We start from the raw sequence: 25,518 nt of genomic DNA, 5'->3' as shown, positions 1-25,518 counted from the left end.
CTCCATCCCGCCCTCCTGCGCCTTTCTGATCCTGCTGGTCTCCTCCCAGAATACACCTCCTGGTCCCGTTGCCAGGTCACCGCCCACCCCTCCAGCCCCTATGCCCTCTGGGCCACCACTTCTGTCCTTTCTGGTTCTGCCCTGTGGTTTTTGTGTCCCACGTGCCTTCCACAGTGTTTCATCCTGCCTCATTTCTACTATGCAAGATGCCGCCTCACCATCCTCATGAGCTGTACCCCTGCAGCTGGAGGACGGGAGGGGCAATCCTCATTTCCCCTCTGGGTGCCTGGCTCAGTGCTCCTCAGATCAAGTGGGTGGAAGGTGCCCACTGGGCTGCCTGGGTCAGCTCGCACCAGCACCTCAGCTCAGCTTCAGGCACGCTTCCTGTGCTGGTGTGTGCAAAGCCCTCAGCCTGGGTACGCGGCTGCCATGCAGCTGGCATGTGACTGTGCTGACAGCCCGTCTGCTGCCCGGTGGGGAGGGTGGGTTCTTGGCCTACTCAGTACAGGCGGCGCGTGCAGGTGGCCTTGCCCAATGTGGTTCTTTATTTGCTGTATGTGTCTCACACCCAGAGCACCCGTGAAACCCTAAATCCTATAACAGACGTCTCGTGTCTTTCCAGAATATTTTTTAAACCCAAGTAACACCCCCACCAAGCTCTCAGTAGTTTTTAAAAAGGCCTTTGGAGTTTGCCCCATCAAAAAAAATAAAAATAAAAAAATAAAATAAAAATAAACCCAAGTAACAGCTTCGTGCCAGTGTTGTAGAGCAGAGCTCTTTCATCCTAAAGGTAGAAATACCAAGATGAAAACATTCGACCGTCCTATCTGCAAGTTTTCCATCTTAACACACCACAGAGATTGAAGTCAGGAATCCCTCACAGTGCTGTTGTAATTGGCCTCGTGCTGTTTAATGAGCCAGGGATGCACCTGCTCTACCCCAGAGCTGTAGAGGATGTGCGGGGCCCAGAGCAGAGGTGTGTTCACAGCCCTCCGTGGAGTCGGTCTGCAGCCTCGCTGTCTACTTAGTGACAGGAGGACGGCAAGGCCGCGTGATGCTTCTCACTCTGGGGCCAAAGGAAGGCTCATATCCGTGCAGAACATCACTCCATCCAGCGTGTGGGCATGTGCCCCCCACGTGGAGACTCAGGTGTACACGTGGAGAGCACGCTGGGTTCACCTCCCAGGCCAAAGGGTAATGCTTCAGTCTTCTGTGCCTAGAGAAGAGCCCTGGCGTGCGTGGGAGCAATGGGAAGGTTTGGGACACATTTCGAGGTGAGCCAGAGGCTCCTGCAGAAGCCTGGGTGCAGAGACAAAAGTCTCACCGAGGTGTCTGAGCAGCCGGGCTCGCGTGTGTTCAGAGCACTGGCTGGCCCGAGGCAGCGTGTCTGCTGGTCACTTGGCGCTAACGGATGTGCCATTTATCCTGTGAGGTAGTCGCCCCTGGTCTGACGTGTCTCCTTCCCCCCCTCCCTCTTCTTGTGCTTTCGGGAAGAGAGAACCACAGCGAGATCGAGAGGCGGCGGCGGAACAAGATGACGCAGTACATCACGGAGCTGTCGGACATGGTGCCCACGTGCAGCGCGCTGGCCCGCAAGCCGGACAAGCTCACCATCCTGCGCATGGCCGTCTCCCACATGAAGTCCATGAGGGGCACAGGGAACAAATCCACCGACGGCGCCTACAAGCCTTCCTTCCTGACGGAGCAGGTACCGCATCGCCCGCCCCTGGTTATGTCACTGGGGGAGGGGACAGAGTAATTGTCACCGGGATGAGATAAGCTATGCAGGGACAGGGCTAAAGGTTGAGGAACAGGTGCAATCAGGAGATTTTACTTCCTTTCTTCACAGCAGTGTTTGGCTAACCTTGGCGTTTTTTGCTTTTATGTTTTCTGTCTATCCTAATGAGGCATCCCTGAAAAGTCTGCTGAGCATCTGGACGGCATGCTTACTGTGCTGCCATGGGAGAAAGGGCGTAGGAAGCCTGCTGTGCTGTGCTGGGGTGGCGGTGCCATCCTGGCGGCAGTCTGGGGGCAATCATGGGGGTCGTGGTGACAGGATCACCATGGCTAGCACCAAGCCACTTTGCACCAAGTGGGGTCCTTTCTCTCTGGGCATTTTTGCACTTACTCCTTGTCCTAGCCAAGGGAGAAGCCACTAGTATTTGTCCCTGCTGTGTAGATAAGGAAACTGTGGCATAGAGAGGGTCAGCAGGTGGCCCGGACTCTGTCCACTCACTGCTCAGCAGCACAGCCCACAGTCGGCATGGGTTGGTTCGGCCCCAGAGCCATGCTTTGAACAGCTGTGCTGGTTCTTTTTTTTTTTTTTTTTAAGATTTTATTTATTTATTCATGAGACACACATACACACACACACACACACACACACACACACACACAGAAAGGCAGAGACACAGGCAGAGGGAGAAGCAGGCTCCATGCAGGGAGTCTAACATGGGACTCGATCCTGGGTCTCCAGGATCATGCACTGGGCTGAAGGCGGCATTAAACCGCTGAGCCACCGGTGCTGCCCTGTGCTGGTTCCTGAACTGTCGGGAGGAGTGAAGGCACAGAGTGGCTGATGGGATGGTATTTGACAGATGTTGCAAACCACTACGTGAGCCGAAGGCCTGTGTCCTCTCAGCCATGTCCTGTGCACCACTTGAGGACAAATCCACAAATGCTGAGCCTCAGCTTGCTCGTCTTTGAAACCAGTAGGAGCTTCCTGCCTCCCCGACCCTGAGGGCTTTTGCAGGATAAATGGGATGATGGATCAGAAAGTTCTCGGTGCATGGTGGTGGGTACAGGGTGGGCAGCGGAGGGATGTGCTCAGGAGGGGTACAGGAGGGTGTAGAGCCCCCCAGCAAGGGGGAATCTCACAAGCCCTGGAGCGCGTGGCTTGTCACTGGGGCTCTGCAGTGGGGCTGGGTTATGAGGGGACCCCAGAATATGGGCAGAGAGATGGGAAGCATGGGCTTGACACGAGGGGAACATGGGCACAGGAGCAAGAGACGAGTCTGGAGACAGAACCGTCTGCTCTGCTGGGCTGGGACCTGATCCTGTCAGGGGGTGAAGTTCCAAAACAGGACAAGGAGAAGGAGTGGATGCAGGTGACTGCCTGCCCGGCAGCACAGAGCACCCAAGGACTTGCCAACTCTGTGTCCTCCCCCCCCCCCAATCCAGGAGGCCACAGGGTGCCTGGCCTCACAGGTGTGAGGAGGTGTGACTGTGCTGGGACCTTGGCCAGGGGGACGGAGAGCCTGGCAGTTGGGGCCTGGTGCCCAGCCCCGTCTCCCCTCCAGAGGGGACAAGGGGAAGCCCCCACCTCCTGTGGCTGTAGGATCCCATGCCCATGGTAAAAGGGGAATTGTAGGCAGGGAATGGGACAGAACCGCCTTCCGCACCCTCTAGCCACTGCGATAAGAACAGTGCTTTTTATCTGCATTTCTTTAATTCAGAAAGGTCCTGCCAGGTCCATATTTGAAATGAACCCCCTCATCCTTATGACCGGGGATTAGGAAGTGAGGAGAGAAGGCAGTTATGTGAGTTTGACAAGTCCACCCATATTTCTCCCTCCCTTCCTTGGCATGTGGTTGATGTTAGCTACATCTATTAAGCACCAACTGTGTGCCAAGCCCTTACTAAGCCTCTACACACAAGACCTCACTTTTTTTGTTTTTTTTTGTTTTAAATTTAATTTTATTTAAATTCAATTAACATACAGTGTATTATTAGTTTCAGAGGTAGCGGTCAGTGATTCATCCATTGCTTGTAGCACCCAGTGCTCATCCCATTGTGCCCTCCTGAATGCCCATCCCCCAGTGATCCCATTCCCCCACCCCATCCCCTCCAGTGACCCTCAGTTTGTTTCCTATAATTAAGAGTCTCTTATGTTTGTCTCCCTCTCTGATTTTGTCTTGTTTTGTTTTTCCCTCCCTTGCCCTTATGATCCTCTGTTTTGTTTCTTAAATTCCACATATGAGTGAAATCATATGATTGTTGACAAAACCTCGTTTAACCTCACAAAATCCCACTGAAAAACCATGTGAAGAGACAGAAGCTGAGGACGGTAACGGCTGAGTGAAGAGCTGTGGATGACAGCCTTCTTTTCCTCCAGCACCCACACTCTCAGCCTTCCTGGTGGTCTAACCAGAGGGGCAGGGGCACAGGACCTTGGTCACGAGTGACAGGCCCCATGAAGACAAAACTGGGGGTTGGGGTAGGGGAGTGTAGGCAGAGGGGCCGTGATGAAAGTGAAGCTCCATCCTATAAACCTTCTCACAGTCCTCAGCCCGTGTCCTCCAGCACACAGAATTCACCGCTTTCCCAGACATCCTGCTCCATTTTATACAGTCCTTCCTGTTGGAAGTTCTTCTAATACTGAAAATAAAACTGCTGACCCATTCTCTGAACTAAGTGTGCGGCCGGGAGACACAAAGTGGAAATACAAAACAAGAGAAATGGACAAAATAAACTTTTCCTTAGAAAAGGCTGTATCGTCTCCTTCTGCCCTAGGTTCCCAGGCGGAGGAGGTACGGATTCTGACCTTGCCAGGAGCTCAGAGCTCCCCACATTCTGCTCCCCAGCACACCCCCATTTTCTCATTTTTGGGTCCCTGGAGCACCCTGGGGCAGAGAGCCAGTTGCGTCAGATTCCCACCTTTTGCATCTGTGCAGCTAGCACAGGATTGGTGTTTCAGGGGGGCTTCCGTGTCAGGTGACATCTGAACAAAGGATTCCCAGCAAGAAGCGTTTGACAGCTGCTGACCCAGGAGGATCCCTTTGTTCTTTGGAACATCATCAGTGTGTGGGGTGTTTGGCGGCACACTGTGGGTGCAGGGGCACGTGGGAGAGTTAGCTCCTCCTGAGAGGAACAGAGCCCGTTGCCTTGAGCTTAATGTGAGAATGACACGGTAGGCTGCCACACTTGAGCTGCCTTCAGGTAAAGAAAGGACATCTTTTAACAAAGTTGACTCATGCCCCTCCTGGGATGATGGCAGGGCATCCTGCTGCCCCTCCATTGATTCCAAGCAGCTTCCTTCCCGCCTTTACTGGCGATCCAGAGCCCATTGAGTCAATGTGACCCCAGGACTGTTGCCCCTAACCTCTCTTCTCATTGTAAAGTGAAATGGGCAGTGCTGTGTGCCCTGCCTCCTCCCAGCATCCCTCTGAGAGACCATTAGGGAATTCTGGAAGTTTGACAGATGCACAAACATAAGGAGATACTCACGCATCCCCTGCCAGCATTTAGCTCGGAGTGAGGGAAGAGTAGGAGCAGGAGTGCACCACTGGTGTGGGAGCAGAAGCTGGGAGACTGTCCTTTCTCTTCCCCTGCCCTCCTTCCAGCAGCACCTTTTGTACCGAGCACTGTGTGCTGGGCCCTTCTTGTGCCCTACTGATGTGGCTGCAGTTTGAATCTGTAGGTTCAGGCTGCTCACACCTCTGGTAGCCCAACACATTCTGACGATCACTCCTTGTTTTCCATCCCCCAGGCTGTAAGTTTCCTCTCTACCTAAGAGACAGCTGGTTAAGTCAGGGCCAACATTGTTTGCAGTAGCTGTCTCTTAGAGCTAGGACAAGCTTTGTGCATTTTTAAGCTTATTTTTCAATTAAAAAAAGCTATCAAAGTTTTTAAAACTATTTTATGTCACAGTGAGTGAACCAAAGTTACAGTTTGCTAATAAGAAAATTTAATTGGACTGGGTTTGTCAGTGCTCTGTCCTAATCTCGGAGGTTTTCTTCCCAGGAACTGAAGCACCTCATCCTTGAAGCAGCCGATGGATTTCTGTTTGTTGTGGCGGCAGAGACAGGACGCGTGATTTACGTGTCTGACTCCGTCACCCCTGTTCTGAACCAGCCCCAGTCAGAGTGGTTTGGGAGCACCCTGTATGAACAAGTGCATCCTGACGACGTGGAGAAGCTGAGAGAGCAGCTGTGCACCTCAGAGAATTCGATGACAGGTCAGTGTGCCTCCTTCCAGGAGGCTCTTTGACCCTGGAGACAAATGCTTTTCAGTAAACAGATCAGAAAGCTGGAGATCAGGTAAAGCTGGACATATATTTGACTTGAGGGCATATGTGTGTCCTGGCTTGTGCAATGGCTTCATTTATCCTGTAACATTTTTAAAAATTTGTTTTTAATACAGGATTCTTTTTTCCTGTACTTCACTTGCAATTAGGGGCTGTTGTCACTAGGAGGCGATATTGCCACATTAGCCAGAACCACATATTCAGTAATGAGGTTTATGCCTCAAGTATTTAATTATGTGTGTGATCTTGATTATAGGCATTTAATACCTACGCTTTAGTTCCCTGCAATGGAGTTCATTACTGCAACATTTAAATAAAGTCCGTTCTGCTGTAGTGCAGCATGCATGTTCCTAGAAATCACTGCAGGATACAGAAGCTTGAAATAAAAACTGCAGGGCTTATGGGGAAGAAATGGGTTAGGAAGGACCACACAGTCAAAAATGAATCACTGACAGTTAAAAACAAGAAGAGGAACCTAGTAGAGATGGGAGCATGATTTTACACATTAAACAGTTAAGAAATTCATAAATCTAAGTGTACATGTGACCCTGGATCTTGAGACTGGCATGAAATATACTTATGGAGGTGAGTCTTGGAAGGGTTTCCTCTTGTGAGTTTTTGTGCAGTGGTACAAGCATAGTCTTAAGTTAGAAGTCAAAAGAAAGTTGTGACTGCAGATACGATGAGATTGCTTGTAACATGACAACCTGGGGGAGCTGGTGGGAGTCTAAGGTGCATACGTTTGTGTGTCTGTGTGGCTCGGTTCAGCTGGGTGCACTTTTCTTTCCGTCTAGTGCTTCTTGCAGACAAAATCATGCGTAAGCAAACATAAAATTCACATTATACTCACATTGTTCTGCAAGAGATCAATCACATGGGAACAAACTTGCATTTTCAAAACAAGTGTGATAGTAGGGCTGACTGTACCGTAATATTTGCATTCCACCATACGGTAGATATATTTGTGCTGTCAGTTCCCTGAGGTATCGAGAGAAGCTGGATCTTCATTTACTTCTGTGTCTGCCTGCAGAGCCTCACTCTGTGCTTTGCACACTGTCGGCATTCAGCCGAAGCCTGGTCAGTGAGGGAGTCAGTGCTTCACCGATCATACTAGTCTGCTAAGGCTGCTATAAAAAATACCAGAGAAGGTGGCTTCAACAGCAGAAACTCTAGAAGTCCAAGATCCAGATGTTGGCAGGTTTGGTTCCTCCTGGGCCTCTCTCCTTGGTTTGTCGATGGCACCTGCTCCCTGTGTCCTCACATGGTCTGCTTTATGCTCGGACAGCCCTAGTATCTCTCCTCCTGTGAGGACACCAGTCATAGGAGATTAGGGCCCCACTCTCATGACTCTTTTTGACATGAATTATCCCCTTAAGGGCTCCATCTCCAAATACAGTCGCATTCTGAGGTTCTGGGGTTTAGGGCTTCAATATACTAATTTTAGGGGACACAGGCCAGCCTCTAACACTTGTGATAAGACAAAGTTGAATGTTTTCAGAAGCGACAGAAGTATAACCGTTTCTGGATGATCCTAGGAATGTTCTGGGTGTAGGTGTCAGTGTGTCATAAGAGGAGAGAGAGGGTAGGGAGTGGAGGTGGGAGGACGGGGTCTGTGCTGTGTTCCCCTTGGCATCTCGTAATGGTGGCACCTGGCCTGGACGGACTCCATGCATGGGTCAAACGACTCGGAGAGATGCACTCTGCTGGCCCATCCCTGAGCTGAATTACGGAGTCCCATGTAGAAACTCTAAGGAAGACACTTTACAAAATTAAACATTCCAGAGGGATATGAAAAGGAAAATAAATCAAGCAGGAACTGTTGACAGCTGAAATCACCTTCTCCGGAAAGAGCTGTCTTTCCCTACTTTCCCTAGACTTCTGTGTTTGACCACAGGATGTGGCTTTTTGAAACCCTGTCAGGAGCTCCGGCTGGGGCAGGTGGTGGGGGGAGCAGTGGTCAGGGGGAGGTCAGGCTCTGGCCATGGGTTTAGCTAACTGACTCACCAGAGTGGGGTGGACCCTTGTCTGGCTGAGTTTAAAGGGTCAATACGAACCCCATTTGGACAGAGTGTCCTTGGGGTGGGCCCTGGGTGGTGGCCCTGGCAGCCGAGCTGGCATAGGGGAGGCATTCCTCCAAGAAGGCAGAAAACCTGGTGGATGGTGACCAGCCAGGCCTCTTAGCTTCCCAGTGCTTGAGCTCCTCTTATGAAGACCAAGGCAGGCTTGAAGGTGGGTCCTGTGCTCAGGGAGGAAGACAGGATGGGTCTCCCAGAGCTGGAGAGAAATGACGTGACTCCCAGCATGTGCAACATCAGAGCTTGTTAAACCAGTGGGCTCACTGTTGGCCCACTGTTGGAAGAGCCCAGCAGCAAAGGGCTGCAGTGTGGACAGGCCTCAGGTCTTGTGGGCTCTCGGGGCAGGGCACAAGCTGGGCTCTGTGACCAGCTGACACACAGCTGTACTAAAACAGAATAATGGACCTCAGGGATGACTTGATGCCTGTGGTCATCTGACTGGAATCTCAAGCCTTCCCGTCCCTTCACTGCAGGCCCAGCAAGCAGGGGCGTAGCCCACCCAGTAGAGATTGTGGGAGGGGGTGGGGCAGGGGGCCAGTGGCGTGGGGGACTCAGCCTGGCTTCTCTGAGCCTGTCGGTGGCAGGGAGTCCAGGCCTTGTCTGAGGAACCTGCAGGTGGCCCGTGGTGGCTTGTGGGGTATTCAGTGTGTGTGGTGAGGGGAGACAAGTGGCCCTGTGTCGGCAGGCCCGTGGCCTCCCATGCTGGCGGCCCATGGGCAGGGTGCTGGCGCAGAGTGGTGACGGCGGTGGAGGTGCTGGTGGCATCCCTGCTGCAGAGGCAGTGATCAAATGTCATGGGGCGTCCTTCAGGGCATGGGCCGGGGTCCATCTGGCTGGGTCATCCAGGGGAGAGGGTGGAGTCCTCACACAGCAGCAACAACATTGGTAGAGAAGGAGCCCTCCCCCCCCCCCCCCCCCCCCCGGTCTGGGTTGCCCTTCGTGAGCCTGGCAGCTTCCTTTCTTCTGTGATCTTAATTGCCCACCTGCCGGAGGCCCAGGAAATGCCAGCTCCCATTCTCCACTCTTGCCCAAGGCCCCCGGGGTAGAGTCAAATGCACCTATACAAGGAATGGAGAAGCAGGAGGAGGAGCTGCAGGGTGAAGGGCTGCACCCGTGACTACGGGCCCTGTGCCACCCCACCCTGTGGGCCTGCTCATGGGCAGCATGTGCCCTGGACCTCAGTAGCCTGAGGAGAGCCTGTCCCTTCTCATGAGTTAGATGAGCAGTGGGCCGAGGTGCTTTCACTATAGCTCATGAGAGCCCCACTCTTCTCAGGGACTTATCTTGGGGGGAGGACGAAAGGGACCTGTCACCTCAAGCTGAGTAACTCTGCACGGAAACTTGGAGGCTCTGTTCACAACTGTGCCTGGGGACCACTGACCCTCCCTTCGCAGAGGATGTGGGATGCTAAAGGGTCTGGTCATGAGGGGCTGGTGCTTCTTCCCAAAGACATCTACACTTGTTTTTTTTTTAAGATTTTGTTTATATATTTGAGAAAGAGCACATGAAAGAGCACTAGCAGTGTAAAGGGAGAAGCAGGCTGCCCATCGAGCAGGGAGCCCGACACGGGGCTCGATCCCAGGACGCTGGGATCACGCCCTGAGCCGAAGACAGACACTCAACTGACTGGGCCACCCAGGTGCCTCCAGAGACCTCGCTTACAGAAAAGTGGCTGTGCAGTCAGCCTGGGTTCAAGTGACAGCAAACCAACCCCACTGGCTCGAGTGAGAAAGGAGCTATTTGGGCTCATGTGCCTCTAAGGGGCTTTCCTGCTTCAGGCTCGGGTGGTGATCAGACTTGGTAACAGTCATTGCTCGTGATCCGGGACTTGGTGCCTGCAAATTGGCCCCTTAGCAAAATTTGTTTGTAGCCCTGAAATCAACCTTCAGGGAGTATTCCCAGGCACGGGCACACATGGGCAGAGGGCTGAGATCTGGGGTCACGGGTGCATGCATGTCTAGCTAAAGGTCAAGCGAGACAACGCTCTGCCTCCTTGTTCCAGCCCGTTTTCACTGGAAATAAGCACTTGTCTTCCAGTGTATTTTGTGCCTTGTTGTTTGCATTTTTGTGCTTTTTGTTGGTGATCTTGCGATTGAAAATGAGCCTTGAGAGCAAGCTGAAGTGCTGATCGTGTCCTTGAGCTCAGGCTGTGATGTGCCTGGTGGCGGGGGAGGCTCCGAGCAGCTTCTCAGGGAGGCAAGGCTCAGGGCTGATAGAGCAATGGGAGTAGGTAATGTGTCTTTAAGCAGAAACATGCGTGAGACACGGTTCTGTATCCACTGGTGGACAAACACGTTGTGTCTGGAGCTTTTGCAGGAGCATTTGCTAAGTTGGCGTTTGCCGTGACGCTAAAGTGGATAACAAGAATTGGCTGGACCACCTTCCCTTCACCTTCTAGCTTTGTCATGTTGGGATGCTGATGTACAAACGCTTGCACATATGTAACATGTCTACTTCAATGAACGTGGACAGAGGCGTACACCCACAGTACCATCACCACTGTCAACGTACTGAGCCTAGGCCTCACCTCCAGAAATTTCCCTGTGGTTTTTTGTGGCTTTATTTTGTTTGTTTTCTTCTTTCTTTCTTTTTGTGGTAAGAACACCGGACAGGAACTCTGCCCTCTTACTGCGTTTTCCAGCATACATTGCAGCATCTCTAACAACAGACAGTGTTGCCCAGCAGACTCTAGAACTTACTCACCTGCTGTGACTGAAGCTTTCTACCCAGGAAGCACCAACTCCGTATTTCGCCTTCCCCTAGCCTCTGGAAACCACTGCTCTGTTCCCTGCTTCTGAGTTGATGATCTCAGATTTCTCAGGAAGGGGAATCATGCAGTGGTTGTCGTTCTGCGACAGGCTCATGTCACTTGGCATAATGGCCTCTAAGCTCCTCCTTCATACTGTCACAAATGATGAGGTTTCCTTGTTTCCTTTTTTTTTTTTTTTTTTTAAGGCTGAACGATATTCCATTGTATGTCTGTCCCACCATTATGTCTCCATTTATCTGTCGATGGACATCAGGGTTGTTTCTGTATCTTGGCTATTGTGAATGATGCTTCGGTGAGCATGGGGTGCAGACATCTCTTTGAGTTCCTGATTTCAGTTCTTCTGGGGTATGCACTGTACCCAGAAGGGGATTGCCCCTGGGCAGGGTGGATTCTCAGGCAGGCCTCATATAACAAAGGTATTTATTAGCAGCTCTAAGCTTCCCATTGGTAGCTCAGCAACACGGACTGCCTTCTCCAGGAGTTCCAGAAGTATCCCAGGACTGGCCCTCTGGGCTCTGCATGGGCTACCTGCGCTGCCCTGCCTGATTCCGGGGCCAGGGAGTCTCAGCTAGGGTGAGAGGCCGGCTTCTCTACCCTACGTGTGTGGGGCTACAAGTTAGGGGAGTTGATTGCCCATCGGAAATCAGTGATGGGAGGAAGGTTGGCCCTGGCTGGGAGAGCTGGCCTCTGTGGTTTGAGAAGAGATCCTTACAGGGAAAGTTGGGGCATCGACCACATGGTGGGAGCACATTCTCACCTTATAGGGAATTAAGGCTTCTGAGTTGGGGGTGGAGCCAATGTCAGGTGTGGCTCAGATAGAAGTTGGAGGGGTGGTTGGCTGCAGAAACATTTCTTGTGAAAGTCTGTCTGGGTGACCTGGGCCCCAGCTTGTGCTCTGTGGGGAATGAGGAGACTCCAGGAGAGGCCCAGGGCTTTCCTGGTGATACCAGAGCCTCTGACTGTAACCGAGTCTGCCCCTAGGGGTGGGGTTCAGAGGGCAAGCAGGGGCAAGCTGCCCATGGCCACTGAAGTCTGGCAGACCTTGATCCTGAGGAGTAGGCACTGGGGACCTCCTGTCCGGTCCTCGAGTGTTGCACAATGCAGAAGCGCCAGCTTCCCCGGCTGGGCCACGGGTATGCAGAAGGGTCACCCGCAGACTGCAGAGCAAGGTTGTTTGACCCATTCCCTGCCCCATCCTTGCACCCTACCTCTGTGCCCCTGTGTCTGCTCCATTCTTCCTCTGTTCAGAGAAATGGGTCAGCGATTTGGTTCAATACAGGGAAAGACTCTGCAACAGTTAGCACTGTGGGGTAGTGGAGGAGGGTGTGAGGCAACAAAGCACAATTATTTCTTCCCTCCTTCCCTACTCCTCCCCTCCCTCCCTTTCTTTACCCAGTTGCTAATTCATTTAACTGTTTATTTATTCTTTCAACAAATACCTGTTTGCACAGCCATGGAAAGCTCTTACGGGATGCAGCCTGACCGCCCCATCCAGGACAGGAGTTCCTAGCTGCTGTTGGTTGAATGGACCCCTACTTCCTAGCCGGTCCAGCCCAGATTCTATGTGATTATCTGACCAGAGCCTGGACCGTGTGGGTCCCCCAGGGCTTGGGCCGGAAAGCCCCCATGCATGAGTCACAAGTCCCAATCAGCTGTGATTAAGCTTCCCCATCTCCCGAGAGCCTCGCCAAAGTCCAGAGATGCTTTCAGCCTTGGGTCACAGCACTTGGCCAGGCCCTGGTCTGGGCCCAGATAGCAGCTCATGAGTGCAGGCCACTGGGGACCCCCATCCAGGCTGCTCTGCTCATTGACCTGTCATCATTGTTTCTGTGGAGCATTCAAATGGGTCATTCGCTCCAGGCTCCCTGCTTGTCTGGGAGAGGAGACTCCAGGACTCTGGGTGCATTTTGCTTTTATTTTTCATTCATCTAACGGTGAAATATTAATAACCGTAATGAACTCTCTTACATTTTTATACCACTTTTTTTAATTTACCACTTCAGTGCAATCAACCCTCCCTGTGCATTAGAACCAATCACATGGGGAGATGTGCCCCTGGGTACCCGCCCAGGCTCTGGGGATGATGCCAGGCATGATTACTCTGGAAAAGCTTCCTGGGTGGCTCTGATGCAGAGTAGGGCTGAGAACCATTGCTCCTGTGGCCTCTTCACAGTCTCATGCAGGGTGAGCTGTTGACCCCAGATCACAGAAGAGGGGCATGAAGTGTGGGCTCCCTGATAGGTTCCAAGGGCCACACAGCCAAGGCCAAACAGGTGCTACAGAGTAGAGACAAAGCCTTTGTGTCTTTAGGGGCATCTGGAAACAATGAAGCCTCCAAAGCCCTGACATGTCCCAGCCCAGTCCCAATGGCTCAGCCCAGGGCTTTGGGGTCCCTGACACTGGGACAAGTGGGCAGCTGTCTGTGGGGTTCTGGGTGTACGGGGGTGAACAGTGTCACAGCCCACACTAGGGTCCCTTGCCCCAGGGGCCTCCTGGGTCCTGTGTGATCTCATGCGGTGGTTCTTGGCATGTGAGCTCTTGCCGCTGCATGAGCACCACTTGTGAACCTGTCAGGGATGCACATTCCTGGCTGGAGCCCGATCCTACGGAGTCGGGAGCTTGGAGACCCTATAATCTGTATTTTGGCTCACCCTGCACGTCACATGGATGCATGCTTGAAGCTTGAAACCCCCGATTTGATGCCCCCATCCTGGGACTCAACACCACGTCCCCTGGACTGAGTCTACCCTTGTTTGGCTCTGTTGGGTTTTTCATCTCCAACTCATCACTTTTCTCCTCAAAAAGATGGGAATGTGAGGCTTTGGAATGTATTAGGTGTGACCCTCGAGGCAAATGTCTATTAAACCAGGGTAAGATCTAATAGGTATGTTCTGATCTAGTAGGAGCTTCCTAGAAATGCAGAATCACAGACCCCAACCCAGGGGTCCTGACCCAACACCTACAGTTTAATCTCCCAGGGGATGTATTTGTACATGAAAGCCTTGCACTTAAAAATACAGTAGGGTGCATCTGTGGGTTTGTAGCAGCTTGGGCTGGAGACATCCTTGAGCAGCTGGCCCTGGCAGGGGGCCTTGGACAGGGCCAGGTGTCTGGGGAGAGCCATTGGAGGAGGAGCCATCTCTGGAGTCTGCTGCCCTCTCCATGCCCCCTTGGGCCCGAGGGCAGCCTGCACCAACCCTGGGACCTCGCTCTTTGAATCCACACATCTCAGGCTTGCCGCCAGGATCAGGACAAGGCTCACAGGGTTGGCAGCTGGCATCATCCACTACAGAGCAGGATGAGAGCAAGAGGCTGACGGCGTGCCCACGCTGCGGCCCTGGAGGACCCAGGCTGGAGCAGAAATGAACCTGGTTGTACATGATGCCACAGAGCACAGAATGTGCGTGCCTGGGAAAGGAGCCGGCGGGCGTCCCCATTCAGTCTCAGCCCATTCTCAGCCCAATCTGGGCTACCTTCAGGACACTTTGCAGATGAGGGTGGCGACAAAACCATGTGGACCTTGGCCGCCCTGTCCACTCCTTCAGGGGAAGAATGGCAGGCAGGTCATTTGTCCCTCAGGGGCTCTCTGAACTTGTGAAGCCCACCCCTGTGGTATCAGTTCTGGAAAAAGTCTCTTTCCAGCTGTCAATCAGGAAGGTAACTTCATGAAAACCATACTTGCAAATATATAGCTTATTTTCTTTGCAGCACCCAGGCTTCGTCCTTGGATGGATGCCAGAGTCTGAAATCCAAAACACGTTCAACAGTCCACTTCTTGCCTTATTAGGTAACACTCCTAAGTGGAAAAAAAAAAAATCCTGATTTTTATCTGAGTCAGCTATTAAAGCTATTAACAGTGTTATTGAGTTTCTGTTGTTTGAAATAGAAACAGAGTGTTTTAGTAGCAAGAAAAGCATGTTTATTTTATTTCGACCCTTGGAAGTTGCCCAGGGGTGCAGTAGACACTTGGGCCACCGGAAAACGTGTGTGTGGCATCGTGCTGCCAGAGGTGCTTGGTAAACGCACGTGAGAGTGGACACTGAGAATCACGGGCTAGTGGCTTTTCATATCGCAGTGACTTTCCTGCTGGAAACCGCAGCCTGCTTGGATGTCAAATCCCAAATGTTGTTTTGGCGCCAGTTCACTTCTTTCTCGTGGTTAAATATTTACATAACCTGCCTTGTTTTGCTTCGCTTCATACACAGCAAGCTGAAGCTGCTGGACTTTGTGTTTTGCTCTCATATGTTATGTTGAAAGATATTTCATGAATCTGGACAGATTTCCCACTCAGGTTGCTGGGTTCATTATCACTGTGGTGTCCCCACGGATAAAGAGTGGGAGCAGGGTTTGTGTGCCCCTGTCAGACCTGGCCGGAGGGCTGGCTTCCCCGCCTGTGTGCATGCTCTCCAGGGGGACTTGGGGTGAGGCTGGGGTGGGCTTGGGGACGCCAGGGAGCCAGCCAGGGTAGCAGAAGGGTCCCCGCACTTGGAGGCAGATGGACCTGGTGCCGGTTACAGTCCATGGTCCTTTACTTTGTGTGAATGACTTGACCTCCCTGGGACTCAGTTTCCTCATCTGTAATTGCAGGCGATGATACCTCCTCTATAGGGCTGCACTGAATTATGTGCAGGAATGACCTAATGGATGGTGTTAATGAGAGTATTTGGGGATGATAAAGCATTCTTTCGCTTATTAATAATAGAAAATTATATTTAAACACTGGTAGTCTTCCACAGTGTCTGTCTGGCTCTGCTTTCTCTTCTTACCCCTCTGAGATGTGTCTGAGGATCTTGGCACTATTGCCAAGGGAAAGTGGGGAGACTCTGAGCTTTCTTAGCTTTGCCCAGTGATCGTGGGATGGCATTCCCCTTTCCAGCCTGTGCTGGAGAGCATCACACATTCAGGAGGAGGGGAGGGGAGGGCAGATGTGCTTACTGTCTTTTGCTTTTTGTTCTATTCATTCGTGCATGTGTGCATTCACACACCCATCCATCCAGCTTGTGTGCATCGAGTCCTAACTCACTTTGTGAATGTTGAGCTGAGCGTTGAGGATATAGTACTCTGGCTGATGCAGTCTGGTTTTCTCGTAGTTTATGGTTTAGCATTGAAGAGAGGCACCAAAGAAATAATTGCACAGAACATACATCACACATCGTGATGAGTGTCAGACAGGAAAAGTCCACAGGGCATTGAGGACGAGTAATATGGGACTGGGCTTGTGTGGCAGGTGGGAGTGTGTGAGGAGCCAGAGGTGGCTGGTGGGACTTGGTAGAGTGTGGGGAGAGCAGATCCTTATTCCCACAGCAGTAAACAGCAGACCGCTGCAGGGGTTTGGCCAGAGAGGTCCCATGACCGGGCTGCGGGTGGAGAATGTGTGGTGGGCCAGGCTGGCTGGGGGGTCAGGGTGGTGAGGGTCAAGCTGACGGTATGCAGGGGAGACAGTGCGGGCGTGGGCTTTCTGCCATCAGCGCACACTGGGCAGCCGAAAACCACAGGAATTGAACTTCTCGAGGTTCCAGGGGTCAGAAGTCCGACATCAGGATGTCAGCAGGGTTGGTTCATTTTGGAGGCTCTGTGGGGAGTCTGTTCCATGCCTCTCTCCGGGTGTCAGGTCGTGGCCAGCGGTCCTGCTGTTCCCTGGCTGTACACGCATCCCTCCCATCTGTGCTTTGGCCACACACAGTGTCCTCCCTGTGTCCAGAGTGTCTTCTTGTCTTAAGGACCCATCCCTAATCCAGGCCGACCTCATTCTAACCTGTTTTATAGCTACAAAGACCCTCTTTCCAAGTGAGGCCACATTCACAGGTTCCAGGGAGACATGCATGTTAGGAGGTGCCGTCCAAGCCAGCACAGTGATGTGGGGACAGAGAGAGTGGGGATGCAGGGCTCTCAGCCACCACGACCAGCAGGGCAGGTTGGTCCACTTGCCGTAGCTCTTTTTCAAATAATGGTAAGAAAGCTGATAACCATGGGTCCTTGGTGACCTCTCTTGCTGCATCATATGGTCACTGACATGTCTCTTTTGCCAGAAATGATTTAACTGTGGAGAGAGCAGGAGGCTCCTCCTCATGGCCCCAAGTGGCCCTGCTGATTTGGGCCATGTAACCCACCCCATCTGTAGATGTGTTTGCATTCACTGGTGGTGCCTGTGGGTGCATCGTCCCAGTTCACGGACCAACGTGTTTGTTGTGCGGGATGCACTCTGGGTGCTCTGCTGGGAAGCATGGATGCCCAGTGCTGTCTGTTCCGTGTGACTGTGGGCCACCAGTGTCACAGCCCCAGAAGCGGATCCCCTGGGCCCTCTGCGCCCTTACATGGTGCCCATTCAGGTCTGAGTGCCTGGAACAGCACACTGGGCTGTGTTTGTGCCTCTGCCTCGGTCTCCTGCCCCACCAGCCGCACCTGATGGGCTTATCCTCCATGGACAGTGGGGTTGGCCACCACAACCCCCCCCCCCCGCTGAGGGGATGTGAGAATGTGAGCACACATTCTCCCCCACTTCTCTGCACCTCCTGGATTCTGGGGACATGGAGATGGGTCATGGGCAGCCCCCCTGCTGAAGGGGATAGCGAGCACACATTCTCCCCCACTTCTCTGCACCTCCCGGATCTGGGGGGCCTGGAGATGGGTCACCCACCCAGCTCCGGAGCAGGGGGACATTTAATTTCTCAGAAGTGCTCCTCTGCTGGGTTCTCCCTGCTTCTTGTGCTCACTGTAGCCCCTCACCTGCTTCCATCTGACATGATTCACTGCTTGATGCCTGGGTCCTGCCTTGAGCCAGACCTGCCCCTTGGCACTGTCTTTGTGGGTGAAGCAGAGCCAGACACAGTCGAGAGCCAGGGCCAAGGCCATTTTGTGCAGAAAACAGGGGGAGATGGTCATCATCAGCTGAGGGCAGGTCCAGAGGTAGGTCAGGGGCAAGCTGGGAGGGAAATGGTAATGCTGGACTGCCTGAGGCGGGGAGCTGGGGGCAGGCAGCGGACATCTGATTGGGCGAGGGAGAGTGTGGCCCCCAGCTCAGGACCTATTCTGCTGTGATGGGGACCTGGCCCACTCAGGTCCAGCTTGGCCAGTCCTTGGGGTACGGACTCAGTTTTTGGATAGAGGACTTAAGTAGCAGATGTCAGCTGGCTGAGGCCGGGGACTATGCCTCATTTCCTGAGGCTTCCTTTGCAGCTACACCTGACACCAGGGCATGGCACCCTGTCCCATCACAGGGCCCAAACTCCTTTCTCTTTCTACCCTTGCCTCCCCCATCTGAGGACCTACCATGTGTGGACAGAGCTTGTCAGGGTAAGGAGTCAAGCTGAAATGTGCTGGGCTTTTCGAGGCTCCAAGTAGTGGTGGCACCACATGACTGGATTTTCCAGAAGCATACCTCTGTGAGAGCAGTAACAGGTGCATGCAGCCTCCTTTACTATGAGGCTCGAGGGGAGTCAGGGAGGCAGCCGGTGATGCAAGGGAAGCAGCCGCTTCTGGAAGTCCTGTGTTCATTGTCGGTAAGTCAAGGCGCCCTCCGGCCTCCATCTGAGCTGTGCTGCTGCTTGGTCAGGAAGCCAGCTGGAGCAGGGGCACAGGGCTCTGCAGCAGCCAGGCAGAGAGGTGCCTTCCAGCAGCTTCCAAGAGCAGTGGGGATTCCCGAGTAAGGGAGGGATGACATTCCGTTCTCTCAAATGGGCCAGTGTTGGTACCTCCATCCCCTTGTAAATGCATGTGCACTGGACTCGGGAACTCTCAGTCGAGCTTTAAATTCACACACAGATTTCACCACATCCACGAACCTCAGTGTGTTCCTTTGTAATGCTAAGAATCACCTCCTCAAGATCTGTGCTCTGTGTTCTCTTTATTGTCTCATGGCTCTTCTTGAAATGAGGAACATCCAAGTAGTGCTTGAAAGACAGCTTTAGGACACCTGGGTGGCCCAGTGGTTGAGCGTCTGCCTTCAGCTCAGGTCCTGATCCCTGGGCCCTGGGATCAAGTCCCACATCGGGCTCCCTGCATGGAGCCTGCTTCTCCCTCTGCCTGTGTCTCTGCCTCTCTCTCTCTGTGTCTCTCATAAATAAATAAATAAATAAATAAATAAATAAATAAATAAATAAATAAATAAATAAATAAAGATATTTAAGAAGAAAAGCAGCTTTGTAATAAGTGTTTAAAATCCCCAGCCCCTAAAATGGTGGTTCTGAATCTCGGCACACATCAGAATGTCATTGACTCTTTAAAAACTTCAGATGCCAGGGCTCCAGCCCATGTTTCTGAATTTCTACCCTGTGGTGGGGAAGGACAGGCGTTTATATTTTTAAAAGCAGCCTTGATGATTTCAGTGTCAGCCAAAGATTAAGAACTGCTGTACCCCAGTGTGTCCCCCACCAAAAACAAACAAACAACAACAACAAACACAATAAAAGAGGACAGCGCGGTCTGTTTTATAGCAGGACAGAACTTTCAGCAAGGTCAAATAAAAAAGAAACAAAATTTTAACAGTGTCATCAGTCAGCACATAGTTGAAAAATGAGCAGCATGAGCGTTTAAACCCTCCTGGCAAGCCTTGAATTCCTAATGAAATATCTTTTGTCCCAACTCTGATGCTCCAGAACTAAACAGACAAAAGACTTTTTTTTCTTCATCTATAAAAGGAAACGATAACAAAAATAACCTACCAGGATTATTGTTTTTAGGCAGATAAAATTATTTTGAGTTACTTTAGGACAAATGAGAAGACAAATGGAATCATTGCTTCTTCCTGATATGATGCAGGCTTTAGTAATATTCTCACGTGATGGCTGCATTTTGTAATGCTTTGGCTAAAAATAACTCGATTACAGAAACTCCAGAAGGATCAAGAAAATTAAAATAGTTTCCTTTAGCTTCACTAAAAAAAGAGACATATTTCTCTCAGAAATGTCATGACTCACACCAAACGGTTAAATAAAAATGCATGTATAGCAGTGATCTTTCCTGTTTATTGCTTCCTCAGTAGAAGCTAATTGAAGAAAACATCTGCATTCAGTTTTCCCTTTATTTTTATAGATTCTTTTCTTATACACCAACGCAAAGCCTCGCCTGCCAGCCGTTTACTCAGGCAGTAATCTGATGGATGGGTTTCAGTTTTCCCCTTGGTGGTGCTAACGTAAATTATTCTCCGATGAGCTATTTGCAATGTCATTCTTTACCCCGAGCTTAAGTGCACATTTTCTGGGGACCTAGACTCATAAGGTCTCCACACTGCAGGGCCTCAGAGTTCATTCAGGCCAGCTCTTTCCCCGCTTGTCTGTCTCCCTGAAGGATGCACCTGGAAAGTGCATCTACCTGGCTCCTTTTGGGTGCACACAGCAACAGAGCTGGCCGTGTCAGGAGACAGCCCTGTCTCCTTCGGAATGATATGCTTGTGCTCAGTGTTAGGTCACCCTTGGTCACCCTGTCTCTGTGCTAAACAGCCCAGTTGATGCTGTGGGCTGGGTCTGGTAATCTGCACATACCACCCTGCATGCAGGTGTGAACTCAGCCATGGCTGGGGTGGGCAGTTAAGGGCATGGGCTTTGAAGCCAGAGCCTGCCACAGCAGCCTGTTTTTTCCCCAGACTGGCCAATCTTTGGGCCCCGTGTCCTCCTCAGAGTTGGCATGAGGATGGTGCCAAAGATAGTGTGCCAAGAGCTCAGTGGGTACCTGTTGCCTTCCTTTCCTTATGACAGGCAGCCTTGGTCTTGGAGCGAGTCCCCAGACACCAAGCCTGCATGGGGATTTGTGCACATGCTTTGGGAGAGAGTGCTCTTGGGGGATGGTCCAGGAGGAGTGAGGTTGGGATGCAGTTCAGGAAAGGTCTGGCCTCAGCCTGAGGCTGCAGGGAGCTTTGGAAGGCCTCATACTAGAGGCTGTCCCACCAGAGGCAAAGGAGTAGGCTGTCATTGGTCACAGACCTCCGGGGAGGGGAGACTCCCAGGCACCCTCAGGTCAGGTGGCTTCCAAATGGCTCCAAGGACAGGCCTCTGAAAAGATGTGGAGTGAGCCGTTGGCTGCAGCCTCCATCAGCAACCGGGGGCAGGGGTTGTGGGAGATCTGCCAGATCAGTATGAGGAGCTCCAGGGATGCGCCTGGGGGGTTCACAGTGTCCACGGCAGCCCTAGAAGGCTGGATGCCAGCCCCCGGCAGGGATGGTGTCCTCCAGGCTTGCCCCCCAGAGCAAGGACTGGGGCTGGGGTGGGGCCCCTTGGGCCCTCTCGTCCTGGAATTTGACCACTGAATCTTCATCGATGAAGGGGAAACCACCTTACAGGAGGCCGAGCACAGGTGTGTTGGTTTGATCCAACCGTTATTTATGCAACACGTATGGTCACTGTCCGGGACCGAGCTGTCCATGTGGCTAGAGGAGAACAGACAGACAGTCATACAGTGAGTGCAGACTTCAAATGGTGATGTGTTCCGAGGGGGGACGTCGGGAGGCTGTGCACACAGTAGCAGGGACCCCTTGATCCCGGGTCGGAAGTGGTCGGGGAGCAGGGCAAAGCCTCTCAGAGAAAATGATGCTCAAACTGGGATGGGAAGATGTGGACGGAGATCCGTGATGGGTAGGGCCTGAGAGTGTAAAGAACAGTCCCAGCTGTGGGGACAGCACGGGGAAAGGCCCGGTAGTGGGCAGGTGTCATCGAGTCTGGGGAGGTGACAAGGACTGTGGCATGTGCTGCAAGGGGAGGCTGGGCCAGTAACAGCCACAGGGGGCCACAGTACACCTAGAACTTACTAGGAGCCCAAGGAGTAGTCCTCCCTGAAAGAATGCTAACAGGTTCTGATTGGCATATTTATGCATCAAGACTTTTTGGGTGCAGGGGAGGAAATTTGTTTTGTTTTGTTTTTGGAGTCCAAGAAGAAAGGGAATGAGTGTTTGTTTACATACCATATGAAGTGCTGTGTGAAGTAATTTCACACGTATTTCTTATTTAATCCTTCATGACAAGCCTTTATTTATTGATTTATTTCTTTGGCTTATGGATGTTGGATTGTTGAAAAGTCTGTCCTTACTTCAGTGGAGCATCCTCGCTCCTCTGGCAAGCATCAGTGCTCTGTGGTTGTGTGTAGGGGTCTGTTTCTAGACTCTGTGCTGGCCTGCTGACATCGTGGTCTGTTCATATGCCATTTAGTGTAGCTTTGTCATGAAAGCAGGTTGTGTTCATCTCCCTCCTTTGTCCTTTTCCACAGTTACTTTGGCTCCTCCCGGAGCATTTCCACATGAGTCACAGAATCAGCTTGCCTGATCCTACAGAGAAGCCCTATGGGAGCTTGATTGGGGTGCATCAAATCTACAGATCAGTTTGGCAAGAACAGATATCATTTTGCATCTTGTGCCCCCATGCAACTTCTCATCCCTCCATTTACCTGGTTTTCCTTGGATTTCTCTGAGCATTATCTTGTTATTGTCAGTATATGGCCCTTGCACATCTGTCAGATTTATCTCTTAAGTACTTTGTACTTTTTATGCCAATGTACGTGGGTTTTTTAAAATTTCAATTTCTGATTGTTCAGTGATAGCATATGGAAATAGAATTCTTTTTCTTGCCTGATTGTACTCTCAGACCTTTATCATTCGTGGAATATAATGTAGAACAGAAGTGATGAAAGTGGACATCTTTGTCTTTTTCTGCTCACACAAAGAATTTAGTCTTTCATCATTAAATCCTAAGCCAGCTTGAGTTTTTCATGGTTGTCTTCTATCAGCTTGAGTAAGTCCTCTTCTGTTCCAGTTTTGCTGAGTATTTTATTAGGAATGGATGTCAGATTTTGTCCGATACTTTGGGGGCACCTATCGTGATGACAGTGTGGTTTTTCCTTTGTAGTGTGTTCATGGAGGTGAATTACATTGTTTGATTTTTGAGAGTGAAGCCAACCTTTCATGCCTGAGATAAACCACTTGGATGATGATGTACTACACTCTGTGTACGTTACTGGATTTGACTCGCTGACATGTCGTGTAAGGAATCTTGTAGCTGGTTCACAAGAGATGTGTCTGTGGTTTCTTCTCTGCTGTCATGATTTCACTGTCTTCTCACTGGCGTTGACTTGTGTGAGAAACCCAGTGTCATCCTCATCTCTGTCCTTCTGCACAAAATACCTCTATTCTGGTGTTAAGGTTTTTCTTTCTTTTTTTCTTTTCTGTAACTGGTGTTGAACAATTCCATTACGGGTTGCCTTAGTGTGGTTTTCTGATGTTTATTGTACTTGGTGTTCATTTAGCTTCTGTAATCTTTGGGCTTAGGTTTTCATTGTATTTATAAGAAATATCAGCTTTTCATTCTTCAGATGTTTCTCCTGTTCCCATTTTTCCTTACTGTTTCTGGGGCTCCAATTACAAGTATATTAGACTGAACAAGTTCCCCCACAGCTCACCGATGCTCATTTTATTTCTTTAAATCTCTTTTATCAAAAAAAAAATCTATTTTATCTCTGTGTATTTCATTTTAAAAAATAGGTTTTTTTGGTTCTCTGTGCTCAAGTTCACTAATCTTTTCTTCTGAAATAGCTCATCCGCCCTTTTTTCCATCTTGTGTGTTTCCACCCTGAGACCTTGCAGTTTTCACATCCAGAATTCCCATGTTGTGCTCTTCTTCTAATCTCCCCATTGGTGTTTGACCCTCAGGGGGTTCCCTCATAGGCACAGGCTGATTGGCAGCCTGACCCTGGGCACCTCCCACTCTGGCTATCCTTCCTGGGAATCCCAGCTGCTGCTGCCCCACTGGTCCCCTGGGGGGCATGCCCTCCACTCCCCTGGCTTAGGGTGGGCCTGTCTGGTCTGCCAGGCTACAGCCCAGAAGTGCTCTCCAGCTCTCTAACAGCATCACCGTTGACTGCCCTCATTTGGGTTTCGATTCTGAAATCATGTTTTTCACCTACAAGCAATCTTTCCTGGTCTCGAGTCATTTTCTTTTTACTTATGGAAGCTCTTCTCCACATCACTGAGATTGGATATTTCAGTATCACCTGCTCACTGGAATGTGTTTCGTGGGGGGTGATTTGTTGTAATTTCTCAGATGACTTCTTTGTTATATGCTGTATCTTTTCATGCCTTCATTTAATCTTCCCCCTTCCTCACCTTTTTATTCATCCTCTGTTCCTAATGCGTGTGAAGAGTTGAAATGGGTTTGGTTGGTGTGTATTTCTTTGAAACTTACCTTTTCTAGAATGGGGCCCGGTTGTCGGGGTGGGGGGCACTGTGAGGCTACGTCAGGCAGAGGTGGCTGTGGCAGCCCAAGATGGGCAGGGGTCTTGCCCTCCTCTTCACAGGGCAGGTTGGCTGCTGGGAGTCAAGGTGACGTGAAAGCTCTGCCCCTGTCCTCTCTTGTCCAGACCCTGGGACACTTTTCTGCTTCCTGACTCCCTGGTCTCTTTCCTGCTTGCAGTTTTGGAGGCTTCTGGGGGGAGGATCCTTATATCTATTCCCAGGCAGTCCCTCCCCTTGTATTTGTTGAACCACAGGGCTGCTCAGAGTCACCCCATCCCACACTGCCTGTGCTGCTCCTTGCAAAAATCCCTCCATGTTTCAGATCTAGTCAAGGCCCTTTACACTGTTTTTCTGTGTAGATGCAGATTTTTGTTGCTATTTTTGTATATATTTTTTTTATCATTTCATTAGCTATTTGCAGGGGAGGGCAGGCTTGACCTGAAACTGCCTTCTGGAAGGACATGTCAGCCTGGGCTCCTTCCACACACCAGGCGGCCTTTCTGCAGCCAGGGTGGGAGAGGAGGGTTAATCATTTACCGGTAAAATGAAAGCCCTCTGGCTTGAGTTTCTGACATTTTTGTAGCATGATACCCAGAGAGGAATGTATTTCTTTAAAGCACATCCCAGCATATTCTAAACGGGAGGAAGCATTTGTACTTTTGTCTGCTGATTAAATAGCAGGATAGGCCTGGGCTGGGGGAGGCTGGAGGAAGGGGTGATAGGGGGGTTGCAGGGAGATGGGGGGGGCTTGGGGGGACGGGATGGGGTGGTGTCCAGTTTGTAACGCAGAGCAGAGATGCTGGCAGCCCTCCCGCAGGCATTCTGCCCGGAATGTGCACCCCAGAGAAAGTTAGCAATCTGTGGCCTTTCAGAGGGTCGTTTGAGCAGGGTTGTCAGTGGCAGAGGTGGTACAGCCTGTCACCCACCATGGAGCTCTGCTTCTCGGCACGGATTTGCTCCAGGATTAATCCTGGCCTTGTGACTGCAGTAGATGGTTGTGTCCATTATGCTGTGTGCAGACTTGCTGCCCGCCTCTTGCCTCCAGAGTGTCTCCTTAGCACCGTCCCCAGATGGTGGGGTGGAAACAGGGAAGGATTGACACACAAATCAGACTGCTTGGCTGAAAGGTGCCTCTGATTGTCAGTGGGGCCTGTTAGTCGCAGTGCTCAATCCCTGCTGCCAGCCCTAAGCATGGGTCCGTTTGTGTTTGCTGTCCCACAGCCATAGGCTGGAGCCCTAACCCAAAGGAGGGATGGTTCCCTGCAAGCCCATCCCTCCTCCCCGGAAACGTTTCCATCTCCGGGATGGCCAGGAGCACTGATTACCTCCTAGAACGTGATTGCTGTTGCTGGTGCTCATGGCTTCCAGTATCCTTTGCAGCAGACTGGCCAGGACTTGATCCCCAAGGCTGGGCATCTCTCTCCCCCTGTCTCAGAGA

General features: G+C 51.3%; 1 protein-coding gene across 6 annotated transcripts in view; it reads left to right on the top strand.

The window, feature by feature from the left end:
* The window catches only part of ARNT2 (aryl hydrocarbon receptor nuclear translocator 2), a 155,780-nt gene that overhangs the window by 53,577 nt on the left and 76,685 nt on the right, over window positions 1-25,518 (top strand). For all 6 annotated transcript variants that reach the window (XM_077874286.1, XM_077874295.1, XM_077874275.1 and 3 more), the window contains 2 exons: window positions 1,495-1,708; window positions 5,743-5,956. In XM_077874286.1, coding sequence (XP_077730412.1) covers window positions 1,495-1,708; window positions 5,743-5,956 — 428 coding nt within the window. The remainder of the gene's footprint in view (window positions 1-1,494; window positions 1,709-5,742; window positions 5,957-25,518) is intronic.

Source organism: Canis aureus, chromosome 2 (genome assembly GCF_053574225.1).
Source record: "Canis aureus isolate CA01 chromosome 2, VMU_Caureus_v.1.0, whole genome shotgun sequence".
Classification (NCBI taxonomy): domain Eukaryota; kingdom Metazoa; phylum Chordata; class Mammalia; order Carnivora; family Canidae; genus Canis; species Canis aureus.
This window is presented reverse-complemented; position numbering and strand designations above follow the sequence as displayed.